The 19,104-nt window shown below is 39.5% G+C and overlaps 1 protein-coding gene and 1 non-coding gene across 2 annotated transcripts in view; both read right to left on the bottom strand.

The window, feature by feature from the left end:
* Positions 1–451: 451 nt before the first annotated feature.
* ARHGAP42 (Rho GTPase activating protein 42) overlaps positions 452–19,104 on the bottom strand; it is a 156,533-nt gene continuing 137,880 nt past the window's right edge. Inside the window, exons 20-24 of the mRNA XM_042838774.1 lie at positions 15,406–15,786; positions 14,326–14,482; positions 13,112–13,174; positions 5,973–6,052; positions 452–5,746 (exon numbers count right to left, since the gene is read on the bottom strand). Of these exons, the coding sequence (XP_042694708.1) occupies positions 5,658–5,746; positions 5,973–6,052; positions 13,112–13,174; positions 14,326–14,482; positions 15,406–15,786 (770 nt within the window). The 3' untranslated portion in view covers positions 452–5,657. The remainder of the gene's footprint in view (positions 5,747–5,972; positions 6,053–13,111; positions 13,175–14,325; positions 14,483–15,405; positions 15,787–19,104) is intronic.
* Positions 17,789–17,860, bottom strand: TRNAP-AGG. The gene has a single exon. It is a non-coding gene; the product is annotated as a tRNA-Pro (tRNA).

Here is a 19,104-nt window from a genome sequence, read left to right on the forward strand (position 1 = left end):
CTGCAAGGGCACATTACTAGTTCATGTTCGTTCATCAGTATGCCCAGCTCCTTCTTTTTAGGACTGCTCTCAATCCATGCATCTCCCAGTCTGTACAAACATCTGGGACTGCCCTGACCCAAGTGCAACATCTTGTACTTGGCCTTTTTCAAGGTCATTAGGTTCACCTGGGCCCACTTCTTCAGCTTTTGTAGGTCTCTTTGAATGACATCCCTTCCTTCTGTCCTATAACTGCAGCACTCAGCTTGGGTTCATCAGCAAACTTGCTAACTTGATCCCATATCTATGTCACTGATAAACAGTACCGTTCTCAATGCAGAACTCTAAAGGACAGCACTTGTTACTGAAGGCCACTTATATGTTAAACCATTGACCACAACTCCCTGAATAACAAGAGTGTTATTATTTTGAGGTTCAGTCAGAGTCCAAGATTAAAAATAATAGAGGCCAGTTTCTGTAGGAAGGTCTTTTATTTTTAAAAACATTTATCAGATTTTTGAAATACAGTGTAAAGTACAATATAAACTACAATATAGAATTATGTCTGCAAGTCAGCTTATGCATGTCATGCCAGTTATTTACACGTAGATATATACAGAGTGCAGATAATTATTGAAACCACACTACAAAATAAACAAAGAGTTCAATAACATAATTTAGTAGGACTTTATTAAATATATATATATATAGTAATTGATTGTATATACTTTCCTATTAAAATACCATATAGTATCTAAAGTAACCCCTATAAACTCTAATACCTCCAAAATTGTCATAAATATGCTTGGAAAATTGAAACTATCTGTTTGCCCTCTCCAGCTGCTCTGGCTTTTGCTATAACAAACTCTTGTAGCGCTGAGATCATTTTGCAGCCTTTGGTGACAGAACTTGAATGCAACTTTTGATACAACACTTGCAGAAAAGCTCAGCTGCAGAACAGCTTTCAGCTGAGACATCCAGGGGTTAAAGCACCATTCTCTATACTTAAAATAACTAAGGCTATCCAGCGGCTTATTAAATACTGCCACATATAGGACAAAGAAAACAATGCTATCATCTTCAGTGACTGAATTACAACATTGTATTAGTAGCTGTTTGGATACCAAGCATCTTATTAAAACAAAACAAAGCAAACTCCCAAGGCCCGTGCAAAATCCTGTGCAAAAAGAGACCTCCGGACCTGTGCCGACACAGCCTGATCAACAGTCTGACTTTTGCATGAACAGAAACTGGAAGGGCTGCAGCACCAGTGGCTGCATGACCACGAAGTGCAGGACTGAATGCTGCTTATTGCTTTTCATCTGGTAACTGAATGATTCACACAGGGCACTGCTGAAAACAAAAGGACAATGCCAAGCCATAGCATGTTTTCCCATCAGCAGAATATTCTAATTTATTTCATGAGGGCTTCTGGCCAGCAAAACCTCACTATGAATTGCCCAAGGTCTACCTCTGAGCTCACTAGAACTCTGAGAGCTTCCATCAGTTGAGATAGCCCTCCAGCTGAGGCCAAGCTCCCTTACTGCCTTTTTCCCTGCTCAATTCCAAACCGTACCAACTGTTACCTTAGGAAAAGAAGCATGAAGAACAATGGACTTTAGGGCTTCAACATTTATTTGGTTCCTGTCTTATTAAGTAGAAAACAGACAAGAGAAAGAAGGTCGCAAAAATCCAACTGCTGCCACATAATGCTTTTCTTCTTGTTTTAACTACTGTTCTGAACTGCTGAATTTTGCAGCTTCTCTTCCTAATGAATCTTTTCTAAAGGTACATTAAAACAAACCCAACTGCAGGTGAATAACAGTTTATCAACAAAAATATATATAAGAGGAAAATAAGTTACTATTCCTATCACAGAGTAGCACTGGTCAGCAAACCTGTGTGTCATTTTTTCCAGAGATAATAAAACAAACAAACTTTATAGATCAGGTGGGGACTTAAGACAGCTACGGTTTAATTTAAGAGTTTTGTTACATAGAACTCTAAATGCCAAAGTATGGCAAAAACATTATAACACTGAACTCACAGAAATGACATCAAAAATATTTTTTCATCTTTATCATCATTAATAAGAAGTGTGAATATAAAATATTAATATACTTTACTTATTTATCATACAATACATCAGTCCTTCACACTATTTTGGTTCATGCTGTACTGCAACATGTACCAAAAATTTAACATAGAATAAACAGGGCTAATGACATAAGATCTGGGTACAGACATTTTCACAACAAACAGCCATCATATATTATCTACCTGCAATCCTACAGTGATATTCAGAGAAAACTCCACATCCTCTTATAAAGTAGAATGGAAAGAAAATTTAAAAAGTAGACATTGCTTGTAGAGTGAATCTGACTTTAATTAAAAAAAAAAAAACAAAAAACAGTAAATCAATACAATGAACTAATTTAGTTCAGCTTACCTAATTTTCTGGTAAGGCACTATCTGAGTATTGCATCTTCATTTAAATGTTACATGGATTTCTGCTGCTCTACAGTTATGAGAAGGGATATATGGCCAGGGATCACGAGATGACCACAGTGCTGCTCTCTTTCATTCCAGTTTGTGAACACCGTTATTTAACTTTCCAGATCTTGCAGAGAAAAACTCCCTCTTGGAAAGTCAGAGAAGAGCTGGGGCATCCACAACCCACAGCGTGGTGATACAGAAAATGCTTGTTACGTACCGTGAAGAAAGAAACAGAACAACCCTCACAGCACTGCTAACTGTAATTAAAAAACGATGTAACACTTTCAGATGGAATTGCCATTTTAAATCTAAGCTATTTTCAAATTATTTATGTGATCATCAGAAGGGCCTGAAAAAGTGCCCAGCCTTAAAGAGGAGAAGACAGATTTGTTCGGTGCGCAACTGAATTAATGAAATCCACCTTCTGATGAAGCTATCTTTGCAGTTGAATTTTGTGTCTAACATGGGATGAGTGTATGGGAACGGACCATCTCTCCTCTACAGTGATTCCTCCCAGTACTTCCACAACCTTTCCCTCAATGCTTACAGGCTCCGTAACTGAACTTTGCATTTTTATTTTAGCTTTATATGAACTTAGCATCTTTGAGTCCTCTAGCTTGCACTCAGATCAGCTGGCTACAGAACCTACTACTGAGAACACCCAAACAAATACACAGACTGAGGCAAAGCAAATAAGAGCAAGAATTTCCTATTTCACTGTTTCTCAAGAATTTCACAATTAAATTCCTCCATGATGTTCAACAGAGGCCAGTCCTCCTGCTCCAACTGACAGACACACATTTCTCCACACAGGTGATACACATGCAAGGCCTCGTGTCTCTGCTTGCAGCTGTTTCCCCCCCCTGCTCCTTTTCCCACAGCAGCACTGCTCCTGGGCACATCCCCAGCGGTAAGCTTTCTGACACCTTGCAATTTTTGGATTGTGAAATAAAGCAAAGACACAACCAAACCCATTTTGATCTTCTCAGGGCAGAGAAAGCTGCAGGAGTACATTAGAAAAAGAAATGCTGGCTTGCTTTAAAATCAAGAAAGGCTCAGTCTGATGAGAAAAGTCAGAATCATAGAGTCATAGAATCATTCCACACTTTCTTTCACATCTGCTCTGGGTAAATGCAATGAGCCCACATCTTTGCTTCCACTGCCTCTGATGAACATTTCATCAGCATGTACTGAGCACAGCTTTGGGACCTAATCATAAAATCATAGAGTCTCCTGAGATGGAAGGGACCCCCAAGGATCACTGAGTCCAACTCGTGGCTCCGCACAGGACCACCCAAAAATCAGACTGTATGTCTGAGAGCGCTGTCTAAATGCTCTTTGAACTCCAGCAGCTGGGGGCAGTGCCCACAGCCCTGGGCAGCCTATTCCATGCCTACCACCCTCTGGTGCAGAACCTCTTCCTGATACCCAATCTGACCCTTGCCTTTGAATCTCCTTAGAGTGAAGAAAGAACCCAGGTCAGTGTGTCACTAATTCAAGCAGCTTGTCCTCAAACTGCCTGCAGTCAGCTTTACTCACCCTAGCCTGGATTAATGTCACAGGCTCCCCATCAGAAACAGCAGAAGGATGCTCCTCTACGCTCTCCCCTTTCTGTTGCACCGCTAATACTTTCACCAGCAGAAGGGTCCTGCGGGCTTCTGCCATCAGCCTGAATTCCAACAAAGAATTGCTCTGCAAAAGTCATGCTCTATGTATGTGTGCTTCTTTATGTTGGCAGAAAAATCTATTTTCTAATTTAAACTAGAAAAAGTCTACGGAAGAAAAAGAAGCTATTAGTAGATTACTGCTGGTTTCAGTCCTAACAGTTCTTAAACTTTCTGGAAGCAGTGTACACCTTAGAAATTAATAGAAGGTTTATATGTTGCTTACTCTTACTGCACAAAGAACGAAGGCTGGGTAACTATGAAACAGTGAGTTCTTTCTGTACCAACACTGAAAAATTGTTCATGCAGTGCCTAAGTCTCTTCTTTCTCAGTAGAGCACAGCAACAAGACAACTAAGCACTGCATGTTTTCCTATCAAGGTGTGCAAGAAAGATGCTCCGATTTAGAAAGCTGTTTATATTTTCTGGTTTGGGGCTGTCTTCCTTATTTTTTTTCTTCCAGTCCCTCCATACAAACGATAGGCATTTACAAAAACGGTATTAGCTAGTTATTTTTATTCTGTGGAATGGGGGAAACATTTGCCAAATAAACTGTATACTTTTATTGCTATATGGAGCTTTTGGCACCCAGAGCTTATAAAATTTCCTACTTCACAGGGTATTGTCTTATTCACAGTGGAAAAACTTGAAAAGGACTCAGTTACATTTTATGTCTTGTTTAGAAACCTATCGCACTTTTCCATTGCTCATTTGGTATCTACCAATCATTCCAGATTCAGTATCTCCTTGTTTCCTACAACTGCTGCTCTGAGATATGCTGAGATTATCTCCCACCTGGCTGGTAACACGGAAATACAAGTTATTGTTATTTATATTCACACTGAAAGGAGGAAATAAATCTAACAAGTAATTGAATGAAACATTCATTAAACATCACATTTTGAACGACCATTTACTGCTCAGGCAGTAATCTGATTTCACTACCAGTTACATTTATTCTATAACATACTGTGATCTCAATGACTAACAGAAATTCAAACTTCTGATTTATGGAAGAATCGTTTCTTATTTGAAATGATTAGGACTAACCTCAGAATCAAATTTTGTAAGGAAGCATTCAGATCACAATGAATCACTTATATTATGAACATTTTCATACTAAAAATATTGATTCCAAGAAATGTCATAGAGTGCATTCCCTCTAAACTTCACACTTCTGTGAGCAACATCCTAGGACCTGAAGGTCTGCAGCTAAATGGCAACTTTTCTGATTTTATTGCTCTAGTGTTCCTTACCCATAAAAGAAGAACAGAACAACCTTTTGCAAACAATGGAAGTTATTTAAACAGAGTACCGTCCTCAGTACAGTAACTGTTAACTGTTTCATTACATTCTGTTCCGTTGATAGGGAGCCATGTAACCTGCAGCTGCAGTATCTGAAGGAAATCTACCACTCTCAGCTAACGAGCTGATCCCATATCTGTGTCAGATAAAAAATCAGAGCGCTTATTATTTGTTACCATGGATACCATGAAGATATTGCTGTCCACTAAGATTACTAGAGGAAGACGACATAATTTTCGGGAACGAGTCCTGTTTTGCCTTCATAAGTTGCTTTTAACCAGCCTGGTTCCACTGATGGATACACTGCAAAAAAACAATCAAGCAAAACATATTTACAGTAAATATTTATAGTTAACAGATCTCATATGTGGTTCATATATTTATTCAAATGGCGTTTATTCAATAGCAGTATAAAAAACAGGCAAAAACTGAGAGTTGAATTACACTCTTATCTTGCAGATACAGTTCAGGTTTTGTTTTATTTTCATTTGTTGGATTAAACATAATCAAGGAATGTAAAACATCTTACCATTGGAAAATATTGCTCCCTGTGGGAAAGACAGCTCATGACTGTGCTCAGCCTTGCAGGAATACATGGCTTTTGCTTGTCTGAAATAAAAAAATAAGAAAAAAATCATATGAAAAAATGAAGTTAAAACCTGGGAAATGTAGGATAATCTTTTGCAGAAGTACAGAATCACAGAATGTCCTGGGTTGGAAGGGATCTCAAGGATCATGAATCTCCAACCCCCTGTCACATGAAGAGCCACCAACCTCCCCATTTAATACTAGACCAGGCTGCCCAGGGCCCCATCCAATCTGGCCTTGAACACCTCCAAGGATGGGGCATCCACAACCTCTCTGGGCAGCCTGTTCCAGTGACTCACCACTCATAGTAAAGAATTTCCCCTGACATCCAACCTAAATCTTCCCTCTCTCAACTTAAAACCATTGCCCATTGTCCTGAGGTCAACGTAAAACCATCTCCCCTTGTCTTGAAGATGATAACAACTCATTACACAGTAGTTCAGAGGAGCAGAATTACAGGATCCTAGTTTACCAGGGGTTACCAACTATGTTACTGTAGAAAAGAGACCTACATCCTACTTAGAAACTTCAACTGGAACATAGTTAAAATAGTTGAAGAGTATTTGAAATTATCCTTCAAATGTACATGGATTGAAAAAGTTGCTTGAAACGAGTTATGAACTGCTTGGAGAGAATTCCAAAGAGATCAGCAAGTCATCAAGGGCTAACAACCACGATTTGAGAGAAAATAGAGTTGATTAGTCTACAGAAGAAAATAATAAATGTAAGGTAAATATGACACAAAAAAAGGAGAAATGTGTCCTCCAGGATGATTCAATTGCAGCATAGCAGATTGAGGTGTCTGGAATGAGCTTCAGGCTAAGCCACCTCATTCAGCTTGTCTATAAACAAGCTACATGTCCAGCTCAGCTGGCTCTCAAGGTCTGGGTTCTGTTTTGTTGGATATCTACTTGAAAGTGCAACAAACGGCTCTCCAGTTTCCACTGCCTGTAATGAAACATTCAATAACGTATTTTCTTAAAGTAGAACAATAGACAGCTTATGTCTTTTAATTTATAGCTGCAAAAACATATTCTTGGTCAGAATAGAGAAGTACTGGAAATGCCATGATTGGAGAGAATCTCTGAAGAATTCCTGTTAATAATGATTCAATAAAATAACAGTAATAATACAAAGCATCACTACACAGACATTTGTAGAAAGAAATAATCACGTATATCAAGATCTGGTTCCAGAGCAAGTGGACAGATTGGTTTGATAAGACTTTTAGCACTCTGATTCTACAAAACACAAAATAAGAGACTGAACACAAAGTTACCTCATTTACAAGTTCTCACTGGATTCCTATGCTTTATTTAGAACTCTAACACCTGACTTCATTTTATACTCTGGAAGCAATTTTAATATGATCTATCAGCTTTTCTGAGTTCCATTATTGGAAAACCACATATCATTTCACCTTTGGATGATGTGGTAGGGAGATGCTGACTGAACTTTCCTTCCAGCCAGACTTTATCTCACTGACCCAGAACATGGCCTTTGGTGAAGTTTCAAATTTTTGAAATATCTTTCAACAATGTGCATATGTAAGTGACATGTAATCTATTTTGTCTTTCCTCCCAAAATAGTGAGATAACGTCATAAATCATGTAATGATAGTGCCACATAAGTCTGGTTTTGTTTAACATCTTCATCAGTAACCTGGATGGTGGGACAGACTGCACCCTCTGCACGTTTCCTGATGATACAAAGCTGGGAGGAGTGGTGACACACCAGAAAGCTGTGCTGCCTTTCAGTGAGACTTGGACAGGCGGGAGGGTTGGGCAGAGAAGAACTTGATGAGGTTCAACAAGAGCTGGTGTAGAGTCCTACATCTGGGGAATAATAACAACCATCAATACAGATTAGTAGATATCTACTGGAAAGGAGCTCTGCAGAGAAGGAGCTGGATATCCAGATGGACAACAGGTTGGCCATGAGCCAGCAGTGTGCCCTTGTGGCCAAGAAGGCAAATGGCATCCTGGGATGCCTTAAAAAGAGCGTGGCCAGCAGGTCGAGGGAGGTGATCCTTTCCCTCTGCTCTGCCCTGGTGAGGCCACATCTGAAATCCAGTTCTGGGATGCTCAGTTTAAGAAAGACAGGGAACTACTGAAGAAAGAGGGCTACAAAGATTATCGGGGCTTGGAGCACTTCCCTATTAGGGAATGCCGAGAGTTCTGGGACTGTTTTGCCTGGAGAAGATTGAAAGGGTATTTATCAGCTCTCAGAAGAAATATCTAAATGGTGTGTGTCAAGAGCATGGGTCCAGGCTCCTTATGCTCATTCCCAGCAACAGTACAAGGGGCAATGGACAGAAACTGGAACACAGGAAGTTAAATCTGAACATGAAGAAAAACTTCTTTACTTTGAGGGTGACAGAGCATTGGGAGGAATGCACAAAGAGTTTGTGAAGCGCTCTCATGAGAGAGGAGTACTTATTTTTAGGATGATCTGATTATCTCCCATTTCTGACTCTTTCATGTCATTCCAGGTACATCCCTATTGCTAACTGAAGTGACATGAGCCTTGGGCTCCTCACTGTCTACTCTGCTTCACTGCTAGCTTGCTTTTCGGATGGTTTGGACTGCTCTGCTTAGCATTTTTCCAGGACAGATCCTTAGAGCCACAGTTCAAAAAAGATGCTATCCTACTTGGCTTCCTCCAGTTGATGCTTTCTATCCTTCAGTAGTGTCCTAGAAGACTTTTAAACCAAATCATCCCCCATGTCCTAGAATACTCCAGGATATACAGGTACCACCTCTGTTTCATGCCACAAAAGCACTGCTCTGGTGGAATGCAACACTGTCCTAGAAATATTTTCCATTTTGTGTACTGAAAAAAAAAAAGCATGCAAAATAATAGCAATTATGCACATCCACATATGTCATATATGTATATGAGATATGGGTTTGGATATGGTTGGTCTACTTTGGTGGGGGAGAGGAAGAGGACCAGTTCTAAGCAGTTTGCACAAAAGACAGTAATTTCACTTGGCCCCAATGTCAACAACTACTTAGTCCTTTTTTATTTAGTACCACTGAAATATTTTCACAATTAAAAAAATAAAGCACACAACTTTTATACACATAAAACAGCACAGTAATTGTTGACAACGAATACAGTGGCAATGATTATCAGATAATTGATAATGAATTTACTATAATACAGGCATGATTTTGAACTTCGTTGATTTCACCACTTTGTGGCTATCAAGCCAGTTTCCCATGTTAATAATGGAACATCTGAGAAACACTGATAAAAGACATCTAAGGCAACTGTAAAGCAGAATCACAATATCTGAATGAGGCAGAATTATTTAAGTTATTCTCAAAACAAAGCGTGTTGTTTTTTCATGTCCTTAGAAAATGTAAAATGAAATTTTCTCCTTTATGCTTCTATGTTTACTAAACTATTCTGGTTTCAGCTTCTAATTTTTTGTGATCCAAATATGTTTGTTTTTAAAGTAAATATGAGACAAGAAAACATAGACTCTGATTTGCTCAGCTCTGGAAAGAGAAAGCTACTGAGCATTTGACATCATACAAATATAGATGCACAAAGTATAAAAAAATCACCTTCCCAGAATCTCACGAATTATCTTCTCCACATTGTCTTCCCACTACCTTGCTCCTGACACAGAATCTAGGGATATTTACTCATAATCCTGGAGCAATTTTCAAGCACTGGCTTATTCCTTCCATATCTAACTTTATTATTTAGGTTGCTTGTGTTACTTATTATTCACTTCAGTGCCATCTATCTGGAAGCATAGCAAGGAAATATGATTACAGATTCTTTGGCAGCATTTAGTAGATAAACTAAATGCTGAAAATCACATTCTCTTTTATGGTGTTAATACTCTCCTCCCTGCAAATAAGGCTGCTTGTTAAAAAGCATGTGATGACATCATGATCATTTATTACGGCTCTTTTAAGATGATGCTGAACACCTCAGAAGAGTGTGATTCATGTTTTTAAGACAAGAGAAAAAAAAAACATTTCTGGTACCCACATTTCCTAGAACTTCCTCCTTTTCATGATTTCACTGGATAGACTTTTCCATTTGCTGCCTTTTATTATGTTTGTTGTCACAGTATCAAAAAGTTTGGAAAAGACCACTAAGATCACCAATTCCAACCACAACGAGCCCCCATATAAGCCCATGATAAATTTATACTAGTGGCCAAAGGCCAAAATTATTTTGCCTGACTACACCTTACACATGGTCAGCAACACCTGAGATACTTTTGGTAACCTATTTTTAAAGTTACAAATACGCTTTAAAATTATGCTCCTGCCCTAGTGAGTTTTCAATCTACAAAGAGACAGAGAGAAGCCAGAAATACCTTAATGCTACCGTCTGGGAGATGGGTGATTGATAGACTTGAAGTCAGAAGGGAAGGAATGGGAAAAATGAGAAGTGAAAGCAACTGTGCGATGGAAAAAAAAAGAGAGCACAGGCTGGGAAGAGGATAAAATTTTGGTCTTATCTGTCCAATCGTGAAGGGTGCAGTGGCCTCTCATTCTGCCACTCTCTAACTATCATAAATCTTTTCAAATTAGTGCCACTATGGAGGCAGGTACTGGTGTACAGAAAGACAGATAAAAGCTGCCTCAAATAATGATCCAGCATTAAAAAAAATAAAATGTGTATGGGGATGCAACTTTCCTGGTACATAGAGAACATCATACAAAGTCAGAAAGAGTTGGTGCAAACACTACCAGGAAGACTGAATTATGGAAATCTAGGTCACTGTTGTTGTGAAGCATCAACTGTGAGATTATCCAAATCACAGAATGATAGAATCAGAGAATCACCAACATTTGGAAAGACCTACAAGATCACCCAGTCCAACCATCCACCCATCAGCAATAGTTCTCACTGCACCATGTCCCTCAATACAAAATCCAAACGTTTCTTGAACATCTCCAAGGGTCGGTGACTCCACCACCTCCCTGGGCAGCCCATTCCAACGCCTGACCACCCATTCAGACAAGTAGTATTTCCTATTGTCCAGCCTGAATCTCCCCTGGTGCAACTTGAGGCCATTCCCTCTCATCCTATTACTGTTACTCGAGAGAAGAGGCTGACCCCCAGCGCACTACAACCTCCCTTCAGGTAGTTATAGAGAATGAACAGAAATATGCTGGAATACATGAGCCAAAATGAGACTGCAAAGCTGTAGATGTACTTTTGATCTGTACAGGTAATTATGAAATACCATTTCAGGCAACAAACGCATCAAGACAGGATTAAACTACTTAAACAATGCTGTGCATAGGTAAGCAGTAGCTATACATTTCGAAATCAGTTATTTACAGCACTGTAAACTGACCCTTCATAGAGATCATCACAGTCCTCACTTAAATATTTCTGATATCAAATGAGACTGCCTTACATTCTACCTTGCATATGCTTATTGCATAGGAGAAATAGGAATCTAAAAGGCCCGTCTACTGTGTGGATCAAATGTAATTACCATGATTTCAGATCAAAATAGACTACTCTAAGGATTTAATTCAGTCTTCATGATCATAGCATGCATGAAAGGCAAATAAGAGCTGGCTCTGAATTGCAAAATCTCAGTCAGATTTGAGCATTAGAAGAACAGCTGAGCTACCTTTTATTTCTTCCTCATTTTGCCTGCTGACCTCTCTTTTTCCATTCTCCTTGTTATTGTTGCTCTTCTGCTTTCTCAGGAAGGCTGAAGTGGAGGAGCTATTAAGCCTTTCAGTATTTTCTGCTATCTTATTTGCTTCTCATATCCATTATCAACTGCTACATTTTTCCTTTGTCAGATTTTGGCTTCTTACATGCTTTTTATATATAGGTAGAGATGACACAGGTTCTAAGGGAACGCTAGCAGAGAGTTTACAAGAAGGGAGCAAAACAAAATAAGAGAAGGAACAAAAGTGGAGGTAAAATGATGCAGCATTGGTGAACCAGTCATTGCTCTTGGCTCAGGTCACTGGCCAATGAACATTCCAGTCTCTTCTTTTATACTTTTATTCCCTAAATTAATGCCCTCCCCTTCTCATCCTGTTTCTCTCCTCGCCACACTAAAAGTTTTCTCACATTTCATCTACCACACAGAAAGAACAGCCTTGATTCCCGTAAACTGTTTCCCTTGAACAAAACCAGTGAGTCTTTCCAGGTCAGCCTTCTCTTTCTCTCCACTGCCACATTTGTCAGAGAAGATGGTTGTATTCCCTACTGCATATCTCAGCACATGTTGGCATCTTTGTTTACAGCTACGCTACTTTATTATCAACTTTAGATTAATGGATCGATATTATGTTTTATTTATTTTTTCTGTTGCTAAGCAGTTCCAGTAAGATGACTGTACCAGAGTAAAATGATGGACCAAAACATACATTCTGTCTCAAAAGATTTGAGATGCAGAGACGGTGAAAAGACAGAACCTTTCCCACACACAAATTTGACTTGAATCTAATAATTAAGGCCATTAGCAATATAGAAAGTACTACTGCTTCCTAGGTGAACATGTATCAGAACATTCTAGCTTCATTTGGTGTAGAAATGGATCAAGTCCACTGAATAACTGCATACATTTACAAGGAAAACTTACATAATTCCTGATGCAGACTATCAAGAACCAGGGGCAGCTGTTTCTCTGAACAGGTACTAAGGGATGGGAGAGATCCTGATTAAACTAATCCTGAGCTTTGTAAAGCAGATGTTATTCAATACTTGACCACATGAGCAAATTATCATAAACTATCATGTTTGCTACTCTGCTGGAAGGATGCATATAACAGAAAGCTGAACAGAGTAAATGAAGTGCCCTCATCTTCTTAATTTTCTTTTATAGCTGTGTCTTTAAGCAGATCACTAACCTGAGCATCTCTCACTGCAACTTCAGTAGGGGACAGAATAGTTAGGAAGGCTGTTACTTTATATTAGGTTTAGTTTTCTTCCATAAAAAATAACAGAAGTTTTGTGTGCCACAAGATGCTGCCCAGAAGACACACAACAAAGCTCCAACACTTCCATTTCAGTCTCTGGAGCCAGGAAAATACAGAGGATTTTACAATTTGTTTAACAGTAAGAAGCACTTACCGTCCTGAAGAAACTTGTTTAAGTGAACCAGCACTTTCAAACAATTGGGCTCTTGCAGCCACTCTGAAAATAAGAAAGTACCTTCCTTTACACTTTGCTTATTAATTAAAGTCACAAACTAATTTTACTTTCAACCATCTAAAGACATGGAAACATCTTATTTTTTAAGACAGCTGCAAGTATTCACTTTGAAAACAAGAAGAAATTCAAAAAGCTCCTTTTAAGTACATAATTAGCAGAATTTTTATGGACATAACCTTTCTTAGTCCACTGAATTCCACATGCACCAGAGCCTTGCTGAGTCAGCAAGAAGGAAAACTTCATCACTCTCTATATAAACATTTATTCTTGAATGCTAAATAGAGATAGGCTGGAAGTGCTCTTACTGCCAGCATGCTGGGCTGTGCAGGTGATTTTCTGTTCAAGTTAAGATGAACAGCTAAGACTGTGAAATGATTACAGTAATGTATTCCAGTTTAAAAATTGGAGAGACTGAATGGAGTCCTTCAGTATTTGGAGAACTTCTTGGTGCTCTGCTGTTCTGGAAATTTCTTACTCCCACGAACACATAAAGTCTGGGTTAGATTCAGGATTACAGCAAAATCACATTTTTAAGAAACACATTCTTAAGGTTATGTTATAAGCACTAAGAAACATTTGAAAGCAAAATCTCAACAACCTAAATTTCAACTTCTATTGCTGAGCACTACCTTCTTCTCAAGAAAAAAAAACAACAACAAAACAAGCAAACAAACAAACAAAAAAAAAGAAAATAAACACACATCTCAACCACTGATCATACAACAGCAGAAGAAATTTCAGAGAAGTGTTTTTTTATTTTGCTCCAATTTTTGGCTCACATAAATAAAATCTGATGATCTTGACATAACAGCATGGACAGTAAGCTACAATTGTGCTCCTTGATCAATTGCCAAAAGAATGAGAGATAATAATTCTGGTCACTTTCCAAAAATCCAAGTCTTCATTATGGACCTTATCTACAGGCTAATGAAGTAAATGGCAGTCTTTCAATTGACTTTAGACTGTCAGTGTCTCCGTTGTTTATAATTTTGATTAATTTTGATAAATATGTCATAAATAAAGATAAATCAAGCGTTCGTGAGTGCTTTTTCAACTATTTGTAAAGCTCTTTGTGATCATTTCATAGAAGACAATATTGTAAGAACTCAGAACTCCAAAGGGTCTTAACTTACACAGATCCTGGTCTTTGGTAGCCATTACTTGATGCAGTATCTAGTCTTAATCTTCTGCACATTTTGGGAGGCAAATCAGGATTTAGTGGAGCCTTTGATGTATCTTTTGTATCTGTTGAAGACAAGCTCTGTACAGATCCACTGCAACTTTTGTTACCTAAAGAAAGCAACCAAATAATAAGCATTATTAAAGCTAATTTGAAGATGTTTTATATGTGTAACATGCACAGCAGTTTTTTGTTAAGAAGCAAACTAGGGAGTAAGTACTTACTAAGACAGATGAAACAGGCAAAAAGCCAGGAGAAAAGGACCAGCAGCAAGGATGAAGAAACAACGTTAAAACTGTGCAGGCTAAAAAACCATATTGCACTTACATGGCTAGATAGTACAGTCATTAAAAAGTGAAGATGAAAACCTTTAACATTTATAAAGCAGTATATTGCACATAACTGTTGAAAAATCATGTTGGAGAGGATCTCAAGCAGTCACACAGTCCAAACTCCTGCTAAAAGTAGTATTCACTATGAAATGAGGAGGCATTAATTTGTAAGAACTAGTATTTTGGTATTCACAGAAGCTTGATTAAACTTTTAAATGAAAAAAAAAAAAGAGCTAATGATTACAAGTTGTAAATACAATCTGTAAAAAGGGTTTCAGACATATCCTTCATGTCATGGACAAGAAGCAACAAAGTTGTTACTAGATATACTAAGCCTAGGGTTTTCTAAATTTAAGTGCTAACTTTGATTATTGACAACAATTTTGCAAGCATTTATTCTTTTGACACAGTAATAACCACGGATACCAACTCTTTCATATTATAAGCCAGAAATATTCTTACAAGTCAGTAACCTCTGTGAGGCTTTGCAGGATAGAGTACTCTAAATTCCTAGGAACACTGGCATTGTGAGTTGTACAGATGACAACAGAAATGCGTCAGAAGCAATTTGAAAAGTGAAATAACCTTACAAGTTAAAAAATAAACAAAATTAAAGAGTAACATTAGTTTTCAGACGCACCTCTTGTTTTTTGATGCCTCACAGTAAAATCATTGATGTCACAAAAAACCTTGGAAATTACCTTCAGCTGATGGAATTGATCTGAGGGAAGAACCTGAAGATCTTTTCAGGCCAGACAGACTATAGGAACTCTTCTTGGTCAGATCTACTGGTGGAGAGGCATTCTCTGGTCCAGTGACAGAAGCTATACTTTGGCAGTCTGACTCCATGTCTGTTTTTGTTGCATCCTCCTTTGATGAGGATTCTGGGCTGGTGGTCCAGAGGCCTGAACTCTTCTGGCCATTTGAAGAAGGGGGAGAGGCAATCCATGGAATCCCTCCTGACTTCTCCCTGGGCTGAGAGGGCACACATTTGGTGGTGCTGTTCTGCTCAGAGGAGTGAGAGGAGAGAGATTCGATGCTGCCCATGGGTGTGCTATCCGGGCTACTGCTGTATGAGTCACCTAGGCAAGGGAAGGGAGAAGAAAAGAACAATAAGATAACTACGTTATTTAACCCTGCGCATCTCTCTCATGTCATCTTTAGCTCCTGTACCATACTGTCATCAAATTTGATAGCCATTATCCATAGTTTCAGGGACAGTCATTCTCAAGACAAAATAGCAATTTAGTTGCTCTAAGTTTCACACATCCCTATATTAAACCTGCAAAGTCTGCACTTCGTGGACATTTCTCTGGAGCAGATGAACATAATGTGTTGCAGGTGAAAGTATTTTGCATAAATGTTACATTTTCAAAAAAACTGCCTGCAATATAAATATTGTTAGGAAATTAAGTAATTCTGGAATGTCTTTTTAAAGGACACCTTCCTGGATTTTGACCACAAGGCAAGGGTTGCGGTGTATGTCCCATTTATGTTCTGACTACAGAGTCATTTATGACTCTGTAGACAGTTGTACATTGATTACCAAACTGCTGAGGATCTTTGCAGTCCCTGTGAGAGTCTGCAAAAGTCTATGTATAGTTGTCCAGTTTTCTGAATCATGGTGTCTTTCTTTAAATATCTATCCTGCAGGACCATTCATTCTGCTATTTACAACTTCAACACTGAACATTTGATGCATTTCTTTAACCAGACTGAAAATAGAGAAATTAACCTATCTACACAGAAACGTTTGTGCTGATATAATTACTTTCAATAACATCACACAATCATAGAATGGTTTGGGTTTGAAGGGACCTTTAAGATCACTGAGTCCCAAACTCTCTGCTATAGACAGGGACACCTCCCACTAGACCAGGTTGCTCATAATCTCATCCAGTCCGGTCCTGAATGCTTCCAGGGAGGGGGCATCCACAGCCTCAAACTGGGCAACCTGTTCCAGTGTTTCACTACCCATACAATAAGGAATTTATTCCTGATACCTAGCCTAAATCTACCCTCTTCCTGTTTAAAACCACTTCCCCTTCCCACGTCAATTTCTATCCTTATAAAAAGTCCCTCCCCAGCTTTTCTGTAGGTTCCCTTCAGGTACTGGAAGGCTACTGCTATAAGGTCCCCCTGGAGCTCCTCTCCTCTAGGCTGAAAAGCCCCAGCTCTCTCAGCCTGTCCTCGTAGGAGAGGTGCTCCAGCCCTTTGATCATCTTCCTGGCCCTCCTCTGGACCTGCTCCAACAGCTCCATGTCCTTCTTGTGTTGGAGACTCCAGAACTGGGCACAATACTCCTGGTGGGATCTCATGAGATCTGCAGAGTAGAGGGGCAGAATCACTGCCCTCGCCCTCCTGTTCACAATTCTCTTGATGCAACCCAGGATGTGGTCAGCCTTCTGGGTTTCAAGCACACATTGCCACCTCATGTTGAGTTTTTTATCAACGAACACCCCCAAACCCTTTTCCTCAGGACTGCTCTCAAACCATTCTCCATGTATCTGTATCTGTGCTTGGGACTTGGGTGCAGGACCTTGCATTTGGCCTTGTACTTCATGAGGTTTGCATGGGCCCACCTTTCAAGCCTGTCCAGGACCCTCTGGATGGCATCCTTTCCCTGTAGCATGTCAACTGCACCACTCAGTTTGGTGCCATCTGCAAACTTGCTGAGGATGCACCTGATCCCCCTGTCCATGTTGCCCACAAAGATGCAAACAAAGATGTTAAATAGCACCGATCCCAGCACCAATCTCTGAGGAACACCACTTGTCACTGGCATCCATTTGGACACCGAGCCATTGCCCAGCAGTCTCTGGGTGACCATCCAGCCAGTTCCTTACCCAGTCCATCCACCAAACCACGTTTCTCCAATTTGGAGAGCAGGACGCCATGCAGGACAGTGCCAAACGCTTTGCACAAATCCACGCAGATGGCGTCGGTTGCTCTTGGTTACCACCAACCACCCCACCTTTATTTCCCACCTGCCTTAGCAAGGCTGGGAGGATCTGCTCCGTGATTTTGCCAGACACAGAAAAGTTCCAACCTTGCCCACTTTGTGCTAAGGGGAAGAGAAAAGTTGGGCTCGTCCGGGATTTGAACCCGGGACCTCTCGCACCCTAAGCGAGAATCATACCCCTAGACCAACGAGCCAAACTTGTACAGCAAGGAGTGGAAATATTCTAAAGAACTTTGCTGATGATATGAGAGAAGGCACAGATTCTAGAACTGAGGAAGGACTGGCTGACAAATTAGTGAGAGCTGAAATATCTTTCAGACTGGATTCATAAAAATGCATTAGGTGTAGTGAATCCTATGTCTGATTCCAGTAATATCTTTCATCCAAGAGCTAGGAGACGTAATTCAAAAAATTTCACGAGCAGAGAATGTATATTTTTTAACTACAGAGTATTTATAAGATACCAAATGGATACAAGTGATTTTGCCTCTGCGTGTTTCAATATTCTTAGAAATAGGTGACGACAGCCACACAGAATACTAAAAATAAGGTCTCAAATACTAATGCTTTGCTCACTGGATGTGAAAACAGTCGTGCTGCTGGTGCAGTAATCTGAAAGTTCCCGTCTAATTCTGGACAGATGTCAGGATATTTCAGATTAGAGTATGCACCGTTTTACTCCTTATAGATCAGCAGTCTCTCAAAAACGCTAAGACTGGCTGGAACCTAAATTTGACAAGTGCATTTTTTGATCATTTTTTCCAGTTTGGTGCCTAAATCTCATTTTCTCATGGCATATAGAGTTCCTTAACATTATGAAATACAGTTAAGTGTCTGTTCTTCATTTAAGTGATGACATAAAACTATCCAGTGCTTTGAAAAGAGCTACTGCCAGAAACCAGGGCTCTCTCTTGACTGTCTCTGGCATGGCTAGAGATACTTGGCAAGGAGAACACCTCTGCTCCTGACTCAGCCTTCCAGGCACAAGTGAGATCTTAACTGGAACTTGTGCAGCAAACGCTGAGCTGGAGCCAACGAGCAAATTCCATGTGGAGAGCTCCTTGGTCAGACCTAACTTAAACTACGAGTGAATTAAGAAGCCTTCGCTTGCATAAGCCCACAAAAATACTTTGACAGAACTGCCCCACTGAAATGCAGTTAGTTACACAGTGAAAAACAGCTGGAATTTGTTCAGTTTCTCCTCTAGTGAACATAACTGACAGTTCCTCCATAACTTCTTCATTTAAGAATCCCATGCCATTCACACTAGCAACTAAGTGCAGAGAGCTACTGCTCTTATTCATTATTGCTGCACATTACTCTACTGTACCTATTTTGTGTAAATCTCCTTGAGGAACGGGGGAACACAGAAGTTCTTTTGGAATTCTCCTGCTGTAGTTAGCAACGTAGACATTGCTACAGCTTCTATACTTCTTAA

This window comes from Centrocercus urophasianus, unplaced genomic scaffold, assembly GCF_019232065.1.
Source record: "Centrocercus urophasianus isolate 14NV4802_14NV808 unplaced genomic scaffold, USGS_Curo_1.0 seq_9, whole genome shotgun sequence".
NCBI classification, from domain to species: Eukaryota; Metazoa; Chordata; class Aves; order Galliformes; family Phasianidae; genus Centrocercus; species Centrocercus urophasianus.